We start from the raw sequence: 18,162 nt of genomic DNA, 5'->3' as shown, positions 1-18,162 counted from the left end.
GGAGGCTTTTGGTCCCGCCCCGGCGGCCATATTGGAAGCCCGGAGGCGGCGCCGCGCAGTACTGAGCGGAAGTGCTCGGCTGCCTCTTCCCGGACCGAGCGAAGCGTCGGCGCGGCCCCCGCCCGCGTCCTCCTTCCCGCGGCTCTCGGAGACCGCGCTCGGCCGCAGCAGAGCCGCAAGGTGCGGGCGGGCAGCGGGCGGGGTCCGGGATAGGCGGGATCCGGGCGGGGGTCGGGGGCGCCGCGGCGGGGCAGCGGACGCGGGCCGAGATAGGCGGGGCGGGATGGACGGGGTGGGCGCAGCGGTGGGCCCCGGCCGGCCGGCTGGCGAGTCCTGGGAGGGGTCAGCTGTCCGCCCCCGCGTGGGGTGGGCACGGCCGCGCTCCGCTCCGTGCCTCTCCGGTTACCCGGGCTTGCCTGTAGGATTTGGGCAGGAAGGCGTCAGGGTGCAGTTGGGTTCCTCAAAATGACATTTTGGTGATAGTACAAGCTCACGTGGCAGGGTCGCAAGTTCTCCAAGCCGGGTACCGACGGGGCTCCCGCTCGGGTCTTACAGCCCAGAGCCGCCCTCGCCGGAGGAACCTCTGCGCTCGGTTTCCTTGTGTCTTAAGAGAGAGGCGGCGGCCTGTTGGCCCTGGAAGTTCTCCCCAAGCGCGTTCTGCTCGGTTGGGTCGATGTTACGCTTCGTAGGAACGCGTGAGGCGGAGCGCCCGGGAGTGAATAGAGGGTCCTCAGTGACTGGGACTCGGGTCCTGTGGAATGGAGGAGGTGGGCCAGGTGGAGACCTCGAAGATGGTCACGCCCAGGGGCGGGAGGAGCCCGGCGGAGCGCGGCCTTGCCAAGATGAGCAGATGACGTCGGGAAGGGCATTTCAGCGGAGGGAACAGCACCAGAGGTTGACGGTGTGTGACAGTGTCATGCCCGGGACCCAGGAGGAGTGAGGGAGGTGGAGAGAGAGGTCGTGGGAGCCGAGCGGGCCGTGACCCCAATGCCAGGCAGAAGGACGGAATCCTGCACTGCGCTCTCGCTTGAGGGGGGATGACCGCCTCCAGAAATGGGTGCAAGTAATGGCCGTAGGACCAGGCATATGGACAGGCTGCGGACAGTTTCAGGCTTATCCTCTGTGTCTGCTTGGGGTGGTTTTGTCGTGCTTTTTACTTTGTTTTCTTTGTGACTGAGAATAAAGCCATTAAGTCCAACCGATACTGTACCGACTGCCTGCTATGTAATAGGTGGTAGATGGTAGGGCCCAGCGGGGGGACCAGACAGGGTGCCCCCCTCAAGGAGCTTGCACTCTAGTGGAAAAATAAGAAAGTGATTGTTACACACAAAATAAAACCTGGGTGACGTGACCCAAGGGACTGGGTGGTCGTGGAGGCCTTTAAACTGAGCAGAGAGAAGAGGACTGCGGACAGCACCGCTGGTGTGCGGCCGGTCCTGGTCCAGGGACAAGCCTGGAGGGCGTGTGGGGGGCGGCTGCTCTGAGGGCCGGCCTGGGAACCCCTGCAAGAGTCCCTGGAGGAGGGCACGAAGGTGCTGTCGCCCCGTTTCACAGATTGGAGTGAGGTGTGCTGAAGTGGTCGCCAGGGTCTTACCGCCAGGAAAGGATAGAACTGGACGCTAAAAGCAGGCTGTTTGGCTCCAAAGTTCACATAATGTTGTTATACTCGTAGACGATGAGTGTAATCAGGATGTAGGGCCGTGTTTTAATATGCATGTTGTTGGTCAGATAATGTGAAGTTGGCTAATGTGTTTTTGGAAGGTTTCCCCCATGTTCAGTTGAAAGAATGATTTCTACTTAAGAGTGCATGCTTTAAAGGATAGCCAGGTATTTTTCTCTCTAGTAATTACTCTTATTGCCTTGATTCAAGTAAAAGGGTTTTAATGGTAAACACGTTGGTCATAAAAAAGTGAAATAAGAGAAAATTTGTAGGGAACTGTAGAATAAAGAATATTACTGATATAGCTTTCTACTGGCCTGGCTTTGGCCTAAACTGGGGGCCGGCCATCCTATATAATGAGTTATAGTTTAGCTCCTTTTAAAATACAGAATTCTCCCCAGTTGAATGTAAAGCTGCACCTTCCGAAAAGACGGGGGGCGGGGAGCCATCATTCACTGTTGAGTGCAGTCGTGTGTCGCTGGTTGACGTGTGTCCCATGAGAGCAAAGGGCACTTCTTGGTCTCCTGGACACTTCCTGGAACTCTGCCACAGCCACACGATGGCTCCAGGAAATGGTGTCATGGGATCACAGTTGCCCTTTTTGACACAAACTTGGTGGTGTGACTGCTCAGGTTATTTTCATGTTTAAGGTGTGTGATTAGAAGTTATTTCCCTGTGAGACCCGGGACCACATCACGAGCCTGCTGACCTCCATCTCAGACAGGACGTTCTCAGTGCCCCGCTCAGGACAGGCAGACTGACGCGGTGACTGGAGCCGATGTGAGCCTAGGCTTTCTGTCTGTGAGTGGCAGGGTTTCCTGGGTCAGCGAGCCCGTTTTCCACATGAGGAAACGGGCCCTGTGGCCACACAGCTCAGGGGCCTTTAAAACAGGCTCGGCCAGTCAGCTTCTGGTCCCCAGCCCCGCTTGGCACCTGACTGGGGAGATGCCACCCGCAGGTTGGCAGCAGTGATCTTTGCCCAGGCACCTTCACCAGCTTAGGGACTGCAGGCATCCGGGTCCTGTGGACCCTTCTCATCCTGATGTTTGGGGAGCGGCCTGCTTGGTTGCAGGAGCTGAGGTCAGGCTGGGCTCTGGTCGCCCCTGACCTTGGGCAAGTAGCTTCACCTGTTGAAGACTCGGTCTTCCTTGGTAAAATGGGGTGACGACACCTACTTTTCTTGGGCATCTGGGTTCGCACAGGTAAATTCCTCAGGGAGTCACAGCAGCATGTTGAAATAGTTACGAGCAGATGGGGTTACCTCCACTACAGATAAGGAACTGGGACACAGACAGGTGACTACCTGAGAATTGATGTGACATTCTCCTCTTGGTGGAGTGGAGGACCTGGCCCTGATGGGATCAGGAGACACGCTGCTGGCGCCGGGACGAGCAGCCTGGGCAGAGACCATGGCAGGGCCGAGAGAAGGGGGGTGCGGAGGGAGCCCGGGGAGGCGTGGGAGCAGCGGCCCGTGCTGTGGTGGGCCCCAGACTCCACAGTCATGGGAGGGATGGGACCCAGGTGGCGGTAGCAGAAATGGAAGTCACCCTGGGCTGCTTTGCATGTGATGTGCCTTCCTGGCTTTCCACCAAAGCGTGTCGCCAGCTTGTTTCTTTTTCCAGGACGACTCATAGTAGAGGTACACAGAAGGAGGAAATGGTGTGGGTCAGATGCTGCTGCCGAAAAAAACCTGCTGGGTAGTATTGGTGAAAATCGGTGAAAAGCGATCAAATCCTTGAATGCATTTTATTTAATTTAGAAGTATTTTGTGATGTCCTCAGGTACAGAATGTCCGAAGGGGACAGCATTGGAGACTCCGTCCATGGGAAGCCCTCTGTGGTGTACAGATTCTTCACCAGACTTGGACAGGTTGGTTGTCGGACGTGCACTGTGTGACTATTTGAACAAGAAACTGTTGACCCTGGGACATTTCCCCGCAGGATGTCAGTGCGCCAGCGTTCCCGGTGCGCAAAGCGGCATTTACACTTTTGGAAATGGCTTTCCCTCTGCCGTGAACACATGCTCGTGTCTTCTGCAGAGGGCCAGATATGGGTGGGTTAGGCCTTTGGGGCCACATGAGGTCTCTGCCACACACTTGTTTCCTGGGTTGTTTTTTTTTCAACCTGTAACTGTGAAAACCATTCTTAGCTCCTGGGTAGTACAGGTAGGGCGATGGCCCCTACTCTGCTCTTGCTGTCCCCTCTCCCGGCCACCCACATTCATGTCCACATGGCTTGGTGGGGAGGGGCCCTCATACCCCTCGCCCAGGTCTGCACATGGTTGTTGGACCCAACGCTTGTGGGCTGTGACATGGCCTGCAGCGGCCAGCAGTCCTGACACGATACTCAGACACTGTGTGAGCTTCAGTCGTGGGGCGAGAATCCTCCTTCCGTGAACAAGCTGCATGTGGTGCTGCTGTTCAGGGTCAGAATGAAAATGAGAATTATTATTATTATTATTTTTAACAGATTTTATTGGGGAATTGGGGGAGGGGAACAGTGTTGGGGAGTTGGGGAAGGGGAACGGACAAGTTCTTGTCCTTCAATCTTAGTTGTGGAGGGTGCAGCAGGCCCAGCTCCAAGTCTAGTCACGCCACTCAGCTCAAGGTGCCGTGTTCATTCTTAGTTGTGGGTGGGCGTAGGCCACCATCCTGTGCGAGAGTCGAACCGGCAACCTTGTTAAAAGAGTGTAAGTGCATGCTCTAACCACTGAGCAATCCTTGTTAAAACAAGAATTATTAAAGCTGGGTGAGTGATGGGTTGTGTGGGCTCGATATTCTCTTTTATTTTTTTAAATTTAGAGTAAAAAATTTTTTTTTTTAAACTTACCAATTACAGTTGACATTCAATATTATACTACTTTCAGGCGTACAGCGTAGTGGTTAGGCATTTATATGACTTACGAAGTGATCTCCCGATAAGCCTAGTCCCCACCTGGCCCCACACACAGTTATCACACCACCACTGACTATATTCCCTGTGCTGTACTTACATCCCCAGACTGTTTCGTAACTACCAATTTGTCTCTCTCTTTACTTTTATGACTGGTTGAAAATTTTCATAATTAAAACTTAAACAATTTCAGAAGTAAAGTTAGGCAACATGTATACTAATCACATATGCACACACGTCACGTTGGACGTGTGTAAGAGTAAGGCACCATCAGGAAACTCAGGCTCCATGCTGCCGGGGTCAGGCCGGCTTGGGGCTTTGGGACGGACCTGGGGGCTGAGTCCTGAGTGTAGGTGGCGATGCGAAGGGCTCCCCATCTCGATTGCTAAGGGATGGCCCTGCCTCAGGTACCGCATATCAGTTGGGGATTGATGGTCGACGTCCCGGCTTTGGACGGCTGACTTCCATTCTGAAGTAGGACGTGCACTTGGCCGTAGGAGCTGCAGGGTCTGAGACGTGCATGAACTCTTGTCGTTCTAGATCTATCAGTCCTGGCTAGACAAGTCCACACCTTACACAGCTGTGCGATGGGTGGTGACGCTGGGCCTGAGTTTTGTCTACATGATTCGGGTCTACCTGTTGCAGGTAGGTGTGGCTGCGATGAGACGTGGCGTCTCCACCTTATGCGAATGTGGTGTTGGCTGGGATGTCGGTTCTTGCTTCTGTATCTGGATTAGGTGGGTTGATGGTAAAGGAACTGGTCTCTGATCACTTTCAGTTAAGTACCAAATGTAAGAAAAATTTCAGTGACTGTCTTTTCAACTAGGATCATTTACAGTTCAACCTGTGTTTGTCACACTGTTCCCAGGACAGTCTTAGCGGCAGTCTGGGGCCCACTGAAAAACGGACGGCGCCCCTCCGTCCTCTCCACTTTCCTGGTCTGGACAGTGGACCTTCTGGTGCCCCCTCCCCCACCTCGGGACTCCTGGTCTGGGGACAAAGTACCCTTCTGGACCAGTCACCTCATTCCCTAGGTTCCATAAGCGATGCTGGCTCCTGCGGGGGTAGCTGCTTGAGCCACACATTTTAGGAGGCCGAGGAGGGGAGTGCAGGTGGTCCAGCTGAGTGCAAGACCAGAGAGCAGGCTGGCGGTGGCTGTGAGGGGCTTCTCTCTGGCTCAGGGGACATCCTCTCCAACTTAACCCTTGGTGTGCATTACTCTCTGGGACCACCTGGTTTCTAGATGGAAATTCTCTTGAGAGGAGGTCGTAATGTTTCCTTGTGTCCAAAGAAAGGCAGGTTCAAGGCCTTGTCCAGCGTTTTTCCTCCTCTGGAGCTGGGAATGATGTTTCCTCATTTAAAGCAAACACCTTCCTTCCAGGTCTTTGCAAGAGCGAGGAAGATGTAGTCCCTAGGTGGACACCTTTGTTACTGGCTGCTACAATGCATCAGTACCTGGGACGTCTCTCTTAAATGAAATGGAGAAACATGTTCTTGGATGTTCATACAATTGTGCTGTCCGTGCGGAACCCCAGCACAGTTCTGTGGGGGCGCTGGGGCCATTCTCTTGGTTACTGTGGCAGCACCAGCCCACAGGCTGTTGAAAACTCATGTTGAATTTAGTTTTTTTTAAAATCAGAACTTGGTCTGTCCTCTAATGGAAAGAGTGACCTAGAAACTTTATTCAGGGAGTTCTGGTGGAGCGTGTCTCACAGGGTAGTTCTAAACCAAGCTCACACCTAACGGGCATCCCTCAGGCTCAGCCCTGCATCCTGAAGCTGTGTGAATAGTAAGCGGACTTTTCAGTCTAGTTGCAGCTTTCTGACTTGAAAAGTTTTAAGGCAGAAAGATCTCACTGTGTTTGTGTGGGAATTGTTAGCGTGTAAAACCGACAGTGCAGTGAGTTCTGCTTCATCATGGGCAGACCTTCCGTGGCTAAAAGCAGACATAGGGTGCAGGGCGAGTTGCATGTACACCTGGCGCTGGCCTCACGCCTCCAGGGCTGGCTGCAAAACGTGTTTAACCTCATTCGGACTTGTTCACGTTCTGGCCCTGGATGTCTTCTGGGAGAGGTTGGGAACACTCCCGACAAGTGTGGTCACAGCTCCAGGCCCAGGGGGGTGTCGGCCGGCACCTCTCAAGTGGTGGTGTCCCAGCTCAGATGGCCGTTGGCTGAGGGCAGGGTGTCTGCACCTGGCATGTGCGCTAGTGTCGCTCAGTGCCCAGCTGCCCTGCCCCTGAGGAGCCCCAAGGTGCAGCTTGGTCACATGGCTTTGAGAATCCCACCTTTTCTGCTGCCCTCCTGGGGGACCTGGTGGCTTCAGGTGTTTTGTGCATCTGACGGGACGCCCCTGGCTTGCCCACTGTCACGACCCACAGAGCAATTCAAGACAAACTGTCACCATGGACGTCCCTACTCTTGATGTCACTTGTCATTAAGTTCCCTGCCGTGGGGTAAACCTGTGCACTTCTGAGTTCAGTTAAAACTGGGTTGAGGTTCTGGGCTGTGAATGGGGTGGTTCAGGGTGTGGGGTGGCTGGCGTGTCACTGACCTGTGCTGCTTTTCTTGCAGGGCTGGTACATCGTCACCTACGCCTTGGGGATCTACCACCTAAACCTCTTCATAGCTTTCCTTTCTCCAAAAGTGGACCCTTCCTTAATGGAGGACTCAGGTAGAGGAGCGTCGGCCTGCTCTGCTGTTGCTTTGGGGAGGGTTGTGATTTTGTGTACGTCACAGGGTTGCTCCATTTTCTCTGGAAACATTGGAAATCCAGACTCTGAGACTGTCCTCTTGGTGTTGAAAGTGTCCCTAGTACTTGGGGATTACGATAAGTTTGTTTGTAGAATGACTCATTACACCCTCTTACACGTGAGGTGGGCGTTCCCTCCGTCCTCTCTGAAGTGCAGATGAGGAAACTGAGGCACACAGGGTCATGTGACTTGCCTGGGGTCGCGTGGCAGAGCGAGTGGAGCAGGGCTGGGACCTGGGCTGCTGACTCCAGAGCCTCCTTCCCAGACAGCCCGCCTGCCTCTCAGGCATCTGCACTCTCATCAGTTAGGCCCCGGCTCACGGCGCCAGGGTAACCAGAGGCTTCCGTGGGCAGCTCACAGGGACCCTGACTGCTCGCTGATGGGCAGCCCTGTGGAGGCGGGTGCTCTCTGATTTCCCAGGATGGTGGGGTGAAAATATCTTGGTTCACGTCGCTCCTGGCCATGCTTAGGAGTTCTAGACATCTGCTGCCACTGTTGGAAAAGCCGGGGTGCATCTCTGCCCGTCGAACCCCTATTAGGGGAGAGACGCTGAGTGCTCGTTATTTTCTCGAGACTTCAAATTGTGACCAGAAGCCTGTGGTTTTGCTTTCTAGAATAGTTAATGAAAGTATTAAAGGAAACACAACCCTTTCATTTAATGTTGCCATTTGGGAGGACTAGAAAGTACCTCAGAGGCCCTGTCTGTGGCCTAGTTGCTCTGTAACGGGAGGCGCCTGTCTTGGGGGGTGAGGTGAGGTGAGAGGTGTGGGTGAGCCTCAGCCCAGGGGCCTGGCTCTGCTTGGAGGAGGGTGTCGCTCCCCGGCAGTCCAAGGCTTTGGAGAGCAGACACCCTCCCCGGCGTGCATCCCCATTCGTGTAAATGTCCGCTTGTGTTGCCTTCCCTGCCTCTGTGTAGTGCAGTTGGTGTGCTGAGAATCGGTGTGTGGTTGAACCTTTATACAACCCTGTGAAGTGTACAGTTCTTTTGCAAAAGTTCTCATACAAACTTACTAAAGCAAAGACTTGATTTCTGAGTCAACTAAAGAGCCTTTTGGTCTTTGGTTAAATGACAGCAATCTGTATTTGATGCATTAGTGCACAAGCGCTAGGGAGAAACTTGTAACTGTAGTCATGGAAACAAAGGGTGACACCCGCTTTCTCTGGTGGACGCTCTGCCTTGCAGATGACGGGCCCTCGCTACCGACAAAACAGAACGAAGAGTTCCGGCCGTTCATTCGGAGACTTCCAGAGTTTAAATTTTGGTGAGTTAATTCCGCAGGTACTTGGTCTCAGGTGTGGGTGATCAGACTGTGAACAGACTGTTTTTGTTCTCATTGGCCAGCGAGTTAGGCTTCTTATGAAGTAGGAGTTATGGACCTTGGTTCCCCCAGAATATGAGGGCTGCGCTTGCGGGGCCTCCGGAGGAGAGTGCGGCCCCTGGGTATGTCGCAGGCTTGCCTCGGGAGGGCTGGCGGCCCGGCCAGCCTTGGACCCTGCCTCGCAGACCGCTGGCCGAGCGTTGCTGCAGGCACACAGGTACACAGGTGCGCCTTCGGCTCTGGGCACACGTGGCTCTCTGCCCACCAGTGTGTCTGGACAGGCGCAGCCTCAGGGCGGCTGCTGTCGTTGGAAGTGCCACACTCTGGGATGAGGGTTGGCTTGTCCCCTGGACCTCCTAAGGCAGCGACATCTGTGTGATGTCGTGACAAGGGTGAGTGTGACAGGTGGACATAGGTGACCCCCCCTTCCCACTGTCAGAGGTGTGGGGCTCTGTGACCTGGTCTATCCTATATTTGCTGGATCAAAAACTGAAGGAAGCGGGCCAGCCGAGTGGCTCAGTGGGTTAAGAGTTGGCTTAAGAGCACAAGCTCTGAGCAACAGGGCCGCCGGTTCAAGTCCCACATGGGCCAGTGACGCTGCAGCCGAGCTGAGCTGTCGCTGAGCTGCCAACAGGTGGCAGGATGGCTCAGCTGGTGTAACAACAAGATTGCCTGTTCGGATGGTGGGCTATGCCCACCCACAACTAAGACTGAACTCGGCACCTTGAGCTGAGCTGCGGCCCCAGTGGCTCAGTGGATAGAGTGTGCGCACTTAACAACAAGGCTGCTGGTTCAACTCCCACATGGGATGGTGGCTACGCCCACCCGCAACTAAGATTGTAACACAGCACCTTGAGCTTAGAGGCCACGAGCTGCCGACGGGCAGCCAGATGGCGACTGGCACCCTCCACAACTAAGACCGAAGAACAGCAACTTGGCTGGTCCCCTCCCCCAATTCCCCAACACTGTTTCCCTCCCCCAATTCCCCAACACTGTTCTCCTCCCCCAATTCCCCAATAAAATCTTTTAAAAAAACACCAAAAAAAACCTGAAGGAAGTGAGCTGCCACATCTTGCTTTGCACTTGGGGTGCTGCATGCGGGACCTGGCCAGTGCTCAGCTTGTGTGGGGGAACGGGCGTGAACTGCAGGTGAGATTGGGGCTCTGGCAGCCCCCGGAAGCTGGCCTCTGATCTGTAGGAAGGGGCGATCCAGGGAGGATAGCATGTGGGCCGCGAGCCTGGTGGGCGGGCGCCCCTGGTGCTGCCTGGTCCCCAGAACACTGCCTAGCTCAGGGGGGAGCGGCCAGGGCATGTGGGGCTCGGACGGGGGTGAGCTCCAGATGGCAGGCTGGGCCTGACACGAGGCTTGGGCAGAGCACACATCTGAGTTGTCCCCAGCTGCTGGCCTCAGCGCCTCTTCGCTGGTGTTTTGGTGTTTCACACTTTGTGTTATTTTATTTATTTTTTTAGCTGAGCCATCCTGCCACCTGTTGGCAGCTCAGCTCGGGCCGGGCCTTGAACCGCTGTTGCTCAGAGCTCACACTCTTGAGCGAGCTCTTAACCAACTGAGCCACTCAGCCGGTCCCACACTTTGTGTTATTTTAGAAGAAAATGTGGAGCTTTCAAGGGACTAAGCTGCGTTTGTGGTTGCACGTAGCACGCTACACATCCCATGTTCGCAGGGCCAGCTCGCTCCTGTGGGCAGACGCTGTGCCGCTGCCGGGAGCTGACCTTTCCTCTTTCCTTTAAGGCACGCGGCCACCAAGGGCATCCTGGTGGCCATGGTCTGCACCTTCTTCGAGGCATTCAACGTCCCTGTGTTCTGGCCCATCCTGGTGATGTACTTCATCATGCTCTTCTGTATCACCATGAAGAGGCAGATCAAGGTAAAGCCAGGAACGGCGGCAGGCCCCGGCCAGGGGCACTGGGAGGCGTGGGCTCAGGCCTGTGATGTGGAGGGTGATGCAGGGCCTGCCGCTTACGCATAGGCAGTGGCAGGAAGCTCCGTACAGGCCCGGGATGGGCACACGGTGTCCCACCTCCCTCCACCAAGGCCAGCCAGCACAGCTGTGCCACAGCCCAGGGTCCGGGAACTGGCCCTTGGCAGGCAGCTCTGGGGGGCTGTGCCCTTGTCCCAGGTATGGCGTCCTGTGGGTCAGTCAGGACCTGCTGGACGAGGACAGGGTTATGCCCACGCTACTCTAAAGCGGACCTGGGCAGACATGACCGTGCAGCTTGACTGGGGCCCATCTTGCACACAGGGGCCCCTTCCTGGATCCTGGGCATCTCCCGCCGGCTCAGCCGGCCCAGCGGGCAGCGAGGGCTTTGTGGTGGGGCCTGGAGGTTCATAGCTGGAGTCCTGGTTTCATCGCCTGACATGTAGCTGAGGTGGTCCATTGGGAAGCCGTTCTGAAACCAGTGTGTCTTGTCTGTCCGCAGCACATGATCAAGTACCGGTACATCCCGTTCACGCACGGCAAGAGGACGTACAAGGGGAAGGAGGATGCGGGCAAGGCCTTCGCGAGTTAGACGCCGCGCAGGCCGACGCCGCGCAGGCCAGCCGGCCCTCGGAGCCCGAGGCGGGTTGGAGCCATTGTAACGCCGCCTTCCTCCTCCACATAAAGTAGTTGATGACCAGGGGTCGGATTTTCTTTCTAAAAAGGAGCTTCAATTGTTTGTAACTGAAATATCAGGTTCTTGAAGAAACTGGCATTTAACCTGCATTGCATTGATTTGTTTTAGTGATGTTCAGGTGTTTAAATGGACAGAATTGTAGTGAGCCACAGGCTGGGCGGACAGTCGGGCGGGGCTGGGGGGGGGCGTGGAAGGACCCAGCCCCCCCTTCCCAGGGATGCCCGGAGTCCGTCGCCCAGCCCGAGGGTGATGCTCACCTGAGTCCCGTGTGTGGGAAGGAACAACACTTCCAAGGTGACTTTCCAGAAGTGTTGGGGTTCTCATGCCAGTTTCCCAATTTCATCTCCGCAGAGATGTATCAAGTTGGCCTCTATCATAGTGACTCAAAACTTTGTTAATACCTACATGACTGCTTCAGGCCTGGAATTATAAATATATATTATATTTTAATTGTTTGAGATTATTTTGACATATTTCATACAGAGTTGTTTTGATTAATTTAAATGTTTTCATGCAGCAGCCCCTTCGCAGAAACAGCTGCCTGGTGAGAGCAGCCACTTCTGTGGGTTCTGATATGCTTTTCACCTTCTGGGGAAACAACTGACACGCATGTCAACTTTTTGATGTGAGAAAAACCAGTACTCGTAAACATTTTGCTAAGTAACTTTTTAATTCCAACTTTATTAAAGACAGTGTCCCCTTTCTTGTGTAGTCTTTATCTAACACTACAGCTCGCTGCCCATCAGAACCGTTTTTTGCCAAGACCAACAGGATGTGACCTTGGCTGTCACTGGGGCAGACACTGAAGTCAGTCTTTTGTCCCTGGTCCAGAGGGGGTATGCTCGCTTGTCACCATAATCAGTTTCCCGTAGTCAGACGACTGCTGGCTGTGCCTTTTCTTTTGCAAGGTTTTGCATACCTGGAATTGAGCTCCTCTGGCTTTTAAGAGGCCATGTGAAAACCTTTGTCAACCTGATTGTGGATTCTGATTGGTGCTTCCATTGCGTTGTGGCTTCGACACAGCCGTGCTCTAGAGAGCTGCACCTTTCATGGCTTCCCTAGTCCATGCTCAGGCCTAAGGTGCCTGCTGGGAAGTTGTGTGTGCTCGGTCAGAGCATGACTAAAGATTTTCAAGAGTGGGACAGGGGGCTCCTTGTCTAGAGGTCAGCTGGGCCATGGTCACAGCAGCTTGTCTGGCAACTCCCCATGACCTTTGTTAACGAGGCTGCCGAGCTGTGTCTATTCCTGGACACCGGCTAAGTCGCACTCAGGAGCGCAGGCCTATGCCACACGTCTGTGCTGCCCCCCCTCCCCCGGGGGGACGTTACAGCTGGAGCAGAGGTCACCCCCGGAAGGACGCTTTACACCAGCTTCACGGAACCCGAGTTTCACTTCACCCTCACGGTATCCTCAATGTACCAGCACTCGTGGGATTTGTTCGTAAGGATGCCTATGTAAGGATGGCCAAGTCCTCTCTCTTCTACAAGTTAGTGTTAAAACCCCGAAAACAAACAAAAAAAAGGTGGCAGGAAGTAGGCTGCACATAGGTGACCTAATGGTGGAGCCAGCCTGCCTACCGGCCTCTGTGGTGGTTTGTGGGTTTGGCCTTAGAAGATGGAACTTGTCCCCCCTGCTGGCTCTGCCTCTCCAGGAGCCCTGGGCGGGCGAGAGGAGACCCCGGGCCGGCGTAGGGCCCAGGTGCAGACTTCCACTTCCGGAACGGCACACAAACTTGACACGTGTTAGGAGGTACATGCCAAATATCTTAGAAATAGGGCTCCTTGGTTTCTCCTGGCCACTCAGGAGCCAGCTCTGGTGACAGGCGAGGTCCAGGGGTGTGGGTGCTGGCCGACTGACCTTGCTGCCAAAAGCAGCTGCGTTCTCTGCTCGCTCAACACTTGCACGTTCAGGCCAAACCCTTACCATCTGGCTGATGTCGGCTCATTTTCTGATAATATAAGTGAATAAAGCATGTCCTGGCCCATTCCTGAAAATAGTTCTCAGCTGTGGTTTGGGGAAGGGAGCGGAAGCCTAGAGCCTTGTTCTAAGGAGTGAGGTTCCTGAACTGACTTGGCTGTATGGGAGCGGGGGCAGGGGAAACAGGCCCGCAGTGTCTCGCCGTCACCATCCACCGGCTCGGTAACTGAGCTGGGTGGAGCCCCTTCCAAACCTGGCCCTGGAAGCCTCAGACCAGCTGTCCAGCCTGTCCTGAGCTGCTAGCACAGCATCTGATATGACAAAAATAAGAAATTGGAGGATTTTATGATTTCTGTGCAAATAAAGTTAACCTTGAGAAACAAGTTTTCTCCTGATGTTAGGTGACTCCCGGGTCCCTCTGTTCTCTGGTCACCGGAAGTGCCGCAGGTAGACGAGCTTCTGGGGAGGAAACTTCTCCCTGCACAGGGGACACTCCGTCTGGGGGGGAGAGGAAGAGGTCACATGGGCTGTGTCCCCTGCAAGACCACCACAGGCCCTCCCCCACTGGCATCTCCAGTAACACGGGGTGTCCTCTATTCAACTTAAGACAGGAAAAAAATCGGCATTTCTTCAGAAGTAGCAAGCCTGAAGGGAAGGCCCTAACCTGGGCGGTTAGGAAGAGGGGCAGGGAAGTAACTAGGCCGAGAAGACAGCCAGCCTGTCCACATGGTGACTTGGGGAAGGGCGAGGGGGCTCTGCTGCGCCTGACAGCTGTGTTGAGAGAAGTGGACGCAGAGGCCCACAGGGGTCTTGAAGCTGCTGGACTGTGGCTGCCTGAGCTCCTCGAGAGGTTCTGGGAAGAACACGCCTGTCCCGTGCCCCATCTCCTTAGGCCTTGTCCCATCCCTAAGGAGCACCTGGCTGAAACCCGGCCAAGTCCCCTCTGGCCGAAGGCCAGCCTCTTGCCTACCAGGCACCCCCTGGAGCCCACGCAGAGGGGAGGCAGCGCCCGTGTTCCTGAGGGTCCCAAAAGGCAGGAACGGGACCCAGGCACGGGTTCTAGATCAGCTCCAGCCCGGCGGAGGCTGCAGCTCCCTTGAGTCCCCCCCCACCTGACGCAGACACAAATGTCCTCGGGTAAGAAGCGGCTCCGAGCTCGGAAATGCTGCAGGAAACCAGGTGAGCACCACGTCCCTGTTTACCAGCCTTGCCTGAGTGGCCCTTCCCGCTCCAACCCCAGAGAAGCTGGACGTGGGCTGAGCTCGCCAGCAGATGCGGCACAGGAACATGGGGTCCAGGAAGCAGACCCCTCCAGGAGTCAGCATGGAGGTGCGAGGTGGCACGGCATGCCCCGCTGTAGCCACCTGGCTCAGTACACCCCAATATCCCGAGGTCTCAAAAGGCCAGGGCAGATGGCTCTGTGCCTCGGGGGTTCCCATGTGGGCAATCAGGGCAGGTGCATGTCCAGCAGGAGAAGGGTCCAGTGTGCAGGCAGGCTAGGGCTTCCCAGGGGGGGCCAGAGGTGCCCAGCAAGGCCTCCCGGGAACGGAATTCCTGCCAGGACACTGATGGGAACTAGTGGCTGCTCCAGCTTGCTTTTGGTAAAGCGTCAACATGGCCATGGCACCCCTTGCATGATACAGCCCTGTACCTGGCTACCCAGGCATTTAAAAATATGCCCCCCGCCCCACCTGAGGTTTCAGAGGCAAGCTCCTGACTGCAGGGGCTGCCTAGGCTGGCTGGAACACCTGCCCGGGGCCTGCACCAGAAGCACAGCTGCTGACCTTGGTGTCGCACCACTGGGTGATGCACTCCCAGCAGAACAGGTGGCCGCAGGGCGTGGCTGTTGAGTGCCGGCGCTCCTCCAGGCACAGGGTACATAGGGACTTCCTGGATGCTGCTTTCTCTTCTGTGTGGCTCCTGCAGGGGAAGGGGGACGGTGAGCCTCAAAGGCCTTGCTGAGCGCAGGGGTACTTGGTCCCTAGAGGCCAGCGACAAGCCCGAGCTGAGACCCCGTGCCCTTGGTGCCGGCCCCGCACACCTGCGCTGAGACAGGCCGCGGTGCAGCTTCCACTCCCGCCGGGCACGTTGCCTCTGCCGGAGGCTGTAGAGCTGCAGGCCCACGGTCAATGCCAGGTGCAGCAGGGAGATGAACCCCAGCAGCCGGTAGCTTGCACGAGCCCGCGAGTCCTCTGCAGGTGGGCGGTGGGTGCGGAGCTGTCAAGGACCCAGAGGGGACAGCCATGTGATCAGCAGGCACGAAGACAGTGCAGGGGGCCACGCCTCCCCCACCACTTGGGTGCCCCATCAAATGAGGCCAAACTGCCCTCTTGGCACACAGGGACAGACAATGACCTTGGGGTCCCCAGTTGAGTGAGGGGCCTAAGCACTGGGTGGGTGGGCAGTTGAGGGATGCTACTGGACAGCTCGGCCCTCACTTCTGACGGGAGCCAAGCTCTGAGCCAGGAAGATGTGCACAGAGCTTGGAGTCTGCAGGCCACTGTGGCTGCAGGTGAGGACTTGGGGTGGACGGGGATCCAAGGCCCCACCTTTCAGAGCGAAAGGAGCCGGCCTGAGGAGCACCCCACGGGGCAGGAGAAGCCCACATGGCAGACACTGCCAGCTAGCTCCTCTGTTGTAGGGACAGAAGCTCTCCGCTTTTTAGAAGGCACCTGGCAGGCGGGTGACCCTATGCTACCCAGGTGACACTGTTCCAGCCTCTCCTGCAGCTAGTGATGGGTGCAGCTTCTGGCCACATCCTTGAAGAGAGGGTTGGTTGCTCTCCACTTGCGGTCTCCCTTCCCTTGGCTGGGAATGGGGGCAGCTAGGTGGCCAGGTCCCGGGTGCCTGTGTAGAGAAGAGCCCTTGGCAGCCCCAGATGGCCCAGGAGGGGGAACAGCCCACTGGGCTGAGCCCGTGGTTCCAGCTCAGCAAACACTCTTTAACACCGAGGGGTGACGAGCCGTCAGCATTGTGAGTGAGCACGCTGAAGACCGACACAGGGCTGAGAGCAGGGAGGTACAGGCGCCCAGGACAGCACTGCCCAGGGAGGCGGAGGGAGTGCTGGGTGGGCCTTTCTTACAGGGAGAGTGGTGCGGAGAGCGAGCCAGGAGAGCCAGCCTGGGCACGCTCTGGCAGGCGGGGCCCTGAGGGAGGCTTTCTGGGGGAATCCAGAAGCAAGGGCATCGGCTGAGAGCCAGGGTAGGAGCAGGTGTGAGTGGCTGTCCAGCAGAGCAGTTGGGCACCGACCAGGCAGGACAAGCGGGGATGCTGCAGTGACGGGGTCCACATGGTCACTGGGGTCGCCCTCAGGAAGACGTCCCTACACCTGACCCTCCCTCAGAGCAGCCTGGAAGGAAGTCGTGACACCCAGGAGCTCGGGCCGCAGACCCGTTCTGAGTAAAGAGCCGGGCGCCAGGCCTGGAGCCCAGGGTGGCCCGCACACGCGGCTACAGGAAGACACACGCCCTGTCTGCAGGCTTTGTGGAAATGACTTCCTTAGGTCTTTCGGCAACACATGGCCTAACAGCCCAGCTGAGGACTGTGGCCCCTGCTGGCAGCTGTGCGAGCCCAGAGGCCCTGAAGAGCCAGCTGTTAGAGGACCAGCCCGAATGGAGCAGTGTGGGTGGTGCCCGCACTCACATAGGCGATGCCAGTGAGCCGCTTGGCCAGGTGGTAGAAGGCACCATGGACGTAGAACCAGGCGACGTGGAGCCGCTGGAAGCAGCCCAGGCCCCACCGGAATGCCAGCACGGCCCGCAGCGCGGCCCTCCTCTGCTGCTCCGTCAGGGCGGCTGCCCGCCGGCGCAGCCAGCGCCTCACCCCCGACCGGCTGCGCACGCCGGGAGTCAGGCTGCCCTGTGAGGGCCGGGGGCCGCCGCCGTCAGCCTGGAGCTCGTGCTCCAGGTGGAGCAGGGCCTTGTCCAGCACGTAGGGCAGGACACTGTGCAGCGCGACCAGCACGCCGCGGCGCAGCCTCGACGGCACTTGGCTCCGGGACGGGTCCACCTGGACGACCCCGACGTACTCCTCCCCGAGCGTCTGGTAGCCTGGGGGTGGGGGACACCGCGTGAGAGGCGAGGCGGGGCGCCAGCTAGCTCCCTCTCGCTGCAGTGGGGCTCGCACTCCACAGGGTCCCTGCCTTTCCTGTGACGGGGATCGGGGATCGGTGCAGGGACCCCTCTTGGGCCACGGGGTTCAGCCACTGAGAGGGTCCAGGACAAAGGTGCCCAGGGACGCAGACATGACAGGTGACCGTCAGAGCTTCCAGGGGCCCCCGGTGTGGCTCGGGGCCTGGCCTGCCCTCTCGGGAGGGTCTCTGGTCCCCTCCTCCGAGGCTGTCCCCTTCCAGGGACCCTGGGAAGCCCCTCCCTCTGCCGTCAGCCCCAGGGTCGCACCGGGGTGCTACCTGAACACGTGGTGAGGCCAAAGTAGGCGACATCGGACAACAGCTCGACTTCTTTCCTCCACTCCAGCCACTTCTTCGCACCTGAGAGGACACGCAGCACCATCACTGCGGGGCGGGGGCGGGGGTGGCAGTGCCCCGGTCTGCCCGCTGCCCGGGCCCAAAGCTGAGCCTGTCGGAAGCCACACTCTCCTCTCGCCTGTCGTCTCGTAATAGAAACACACACCACCTGCTTCCGGCGCAAAGCTCCGGCGACCGGGAAGCTACCCCGGGCCCCGCGCCCTCACCCGTCTCTCAGCACCTGGCCGCACCCCCACCCGGGAGCCGGGGCGCAGCTCCTCCCTACAGCGCAGGTCTCAGGGGGGCGCGCAGGGCCTGGCCCGCTTGTCCCGGGGGAGCCGCCCGGGCGGGGTCTGGGCGCTCGTCCGTCCACCTCGCGGCGTGGCGCCCAGGACCACCCACGGGGCCGCGTCTTTGTAGCTGCGCTGGCCACTCGGTGCAGGTATTGCCCTCGGACGCTCCGCCTGACCTCGCGGCTCACCCGCGGGCGGCGCCGGCGCCCACCGGGCCACCCCGCACACCTGG

At 57.4% G+C, this 18,162-nt stretch overlaps 2 protein-coding genes across 3 annotated transcripts; one reads left to right on the top strand and one right to left on the bottom strand.

Moving 5' to 3' along the window:
• The first annotated feature begins 26 nt into the window (after window positions 1-26).
• On the top strand, window positions 27-11,710 carry RER1 (retention in endoplasmic reticulum sorting receptor 1). Of its 2 annotated transcripts, none has more exons than XM_019658460.1 (7): window positions 27-180; window positions 3,442-3,529; window positions 5,092-5,196; window positions 7,124-7,223; window positions 8,486-8,564; window positions 10,372-10,507; window positions 11,061-11,710. In XM_019658460.1, the coding sequence occupies exons 2-7, from the start codon at window positions 3,449-3,451 to the stop codon at window positions 11,148-11,150; spliced, it is 591 nt and encodes a 196-aa protein (XP_019514005.1). In that variant the 5' UTR covers window positions 27-180; window positions 3,442-3,448; the 3' UTR covers window positions 11,151-11,710. The 2 variants fall into 2 exon arrangements, with proteins under 2 accessions (XP_019514005.1, XP_019514006.1); XM_019658461.1 differs by lacking the exon at window positions 27-180 and adding an exon at window positions 830-901.
• A 202-nt stretch (window positions 11,711-11,912) lies between these two features.
• On the bottom strand, window positions 11,913-18,156 carry PEX10 (peroxisomal biogenesis factor 10). Its single transcript, XM_019658459.1, has 5 exons — window positions 17,581-18,156; window positions 16,815-17,221; window positions 15,214-15,389; window positions 14,957-15,092; window positions 11,913-13,670 (listed from the first exon to the last, which is right to left on the bottom strand). The coding sequence occupies exons 1-5, from the start codon at window positions 17,681-17,683 to the stop codon at window positions 13,602-13,604; spliced, it is 891 nt and encodes a 296-aa protein (XP_019514004.1). The 5' UTR covers window positions 17,684-18,156; the 3' UTR covers window positions 11,913-13,601.
• Between the last annotated feature and the right edge of the window lie 6 nt (window positions 18,157-18,162).

The sequence above is a fragment of the Hipposideros armiger genome, unplaced genomic scaffold (genome assembly GCF_001890085.2).
Source record: "Hipposideros armiger isolate ML-2016 unplaced genomic scaffold, ASM189008v1 scaffold_284, whole genome shotgun sequence".
Lineage (NCBI taxonomy): Eukaryota > Metazoa > Chordata > Mammalia > Chiroptera > Hipposideridae > Hipposideros > Hipposideros armiger.
This window is presented reverse-complemented; position numbering and strand designations above follow the sequence as displayed.

Bases quoted from the DNA above. Each gene is read 5' to 3' on its own strand.
- RER1 (XM_019658460.1), top strand. From the start codon at position 3,449: ATGTCCGAAGGGGACAGCATTGGAGACTCCGTCCATGGGAAGCCCTCT. The intron at 5,197-7,123 runs GTAGGTGTGGCT...CTTTTCTTGCAG, and splicing joins TTCGGGTCTACCTGTTGCAG to GGCTGGTACATCGTCACCTA. The intron at 8,565-10,371 runs GTGAGTTAATTC...CTTTCCTTTAAG, and splicing joins CTTCCAGAGTTTAAATTTTG to GCACGCGGCCACCAAGGGCA.
- PEX10 (XM_019658459.1), bottom strand. From the start codon at position 17,683: ATGGTGCTGCGTGTCCTCTCAGGTGCGAAGAAGTGGCTGGAGTGGAGG. The intron at 15,093-15,213 runs GTGTGCGGGGCC...CTTCCCCTGCAG, and splicing joins CGCGGCCTGTCTCAGCGCAG to GAGCCACACAGAAGAGAAAG. The intron at 13,671-14,956 runs GTCAGCAGCTGT...TCTCCCCCCCAG, and splicing joins CCCAGTGGTGCGACACCAAG to ACGGAGTGTCCCCTGTGCAG.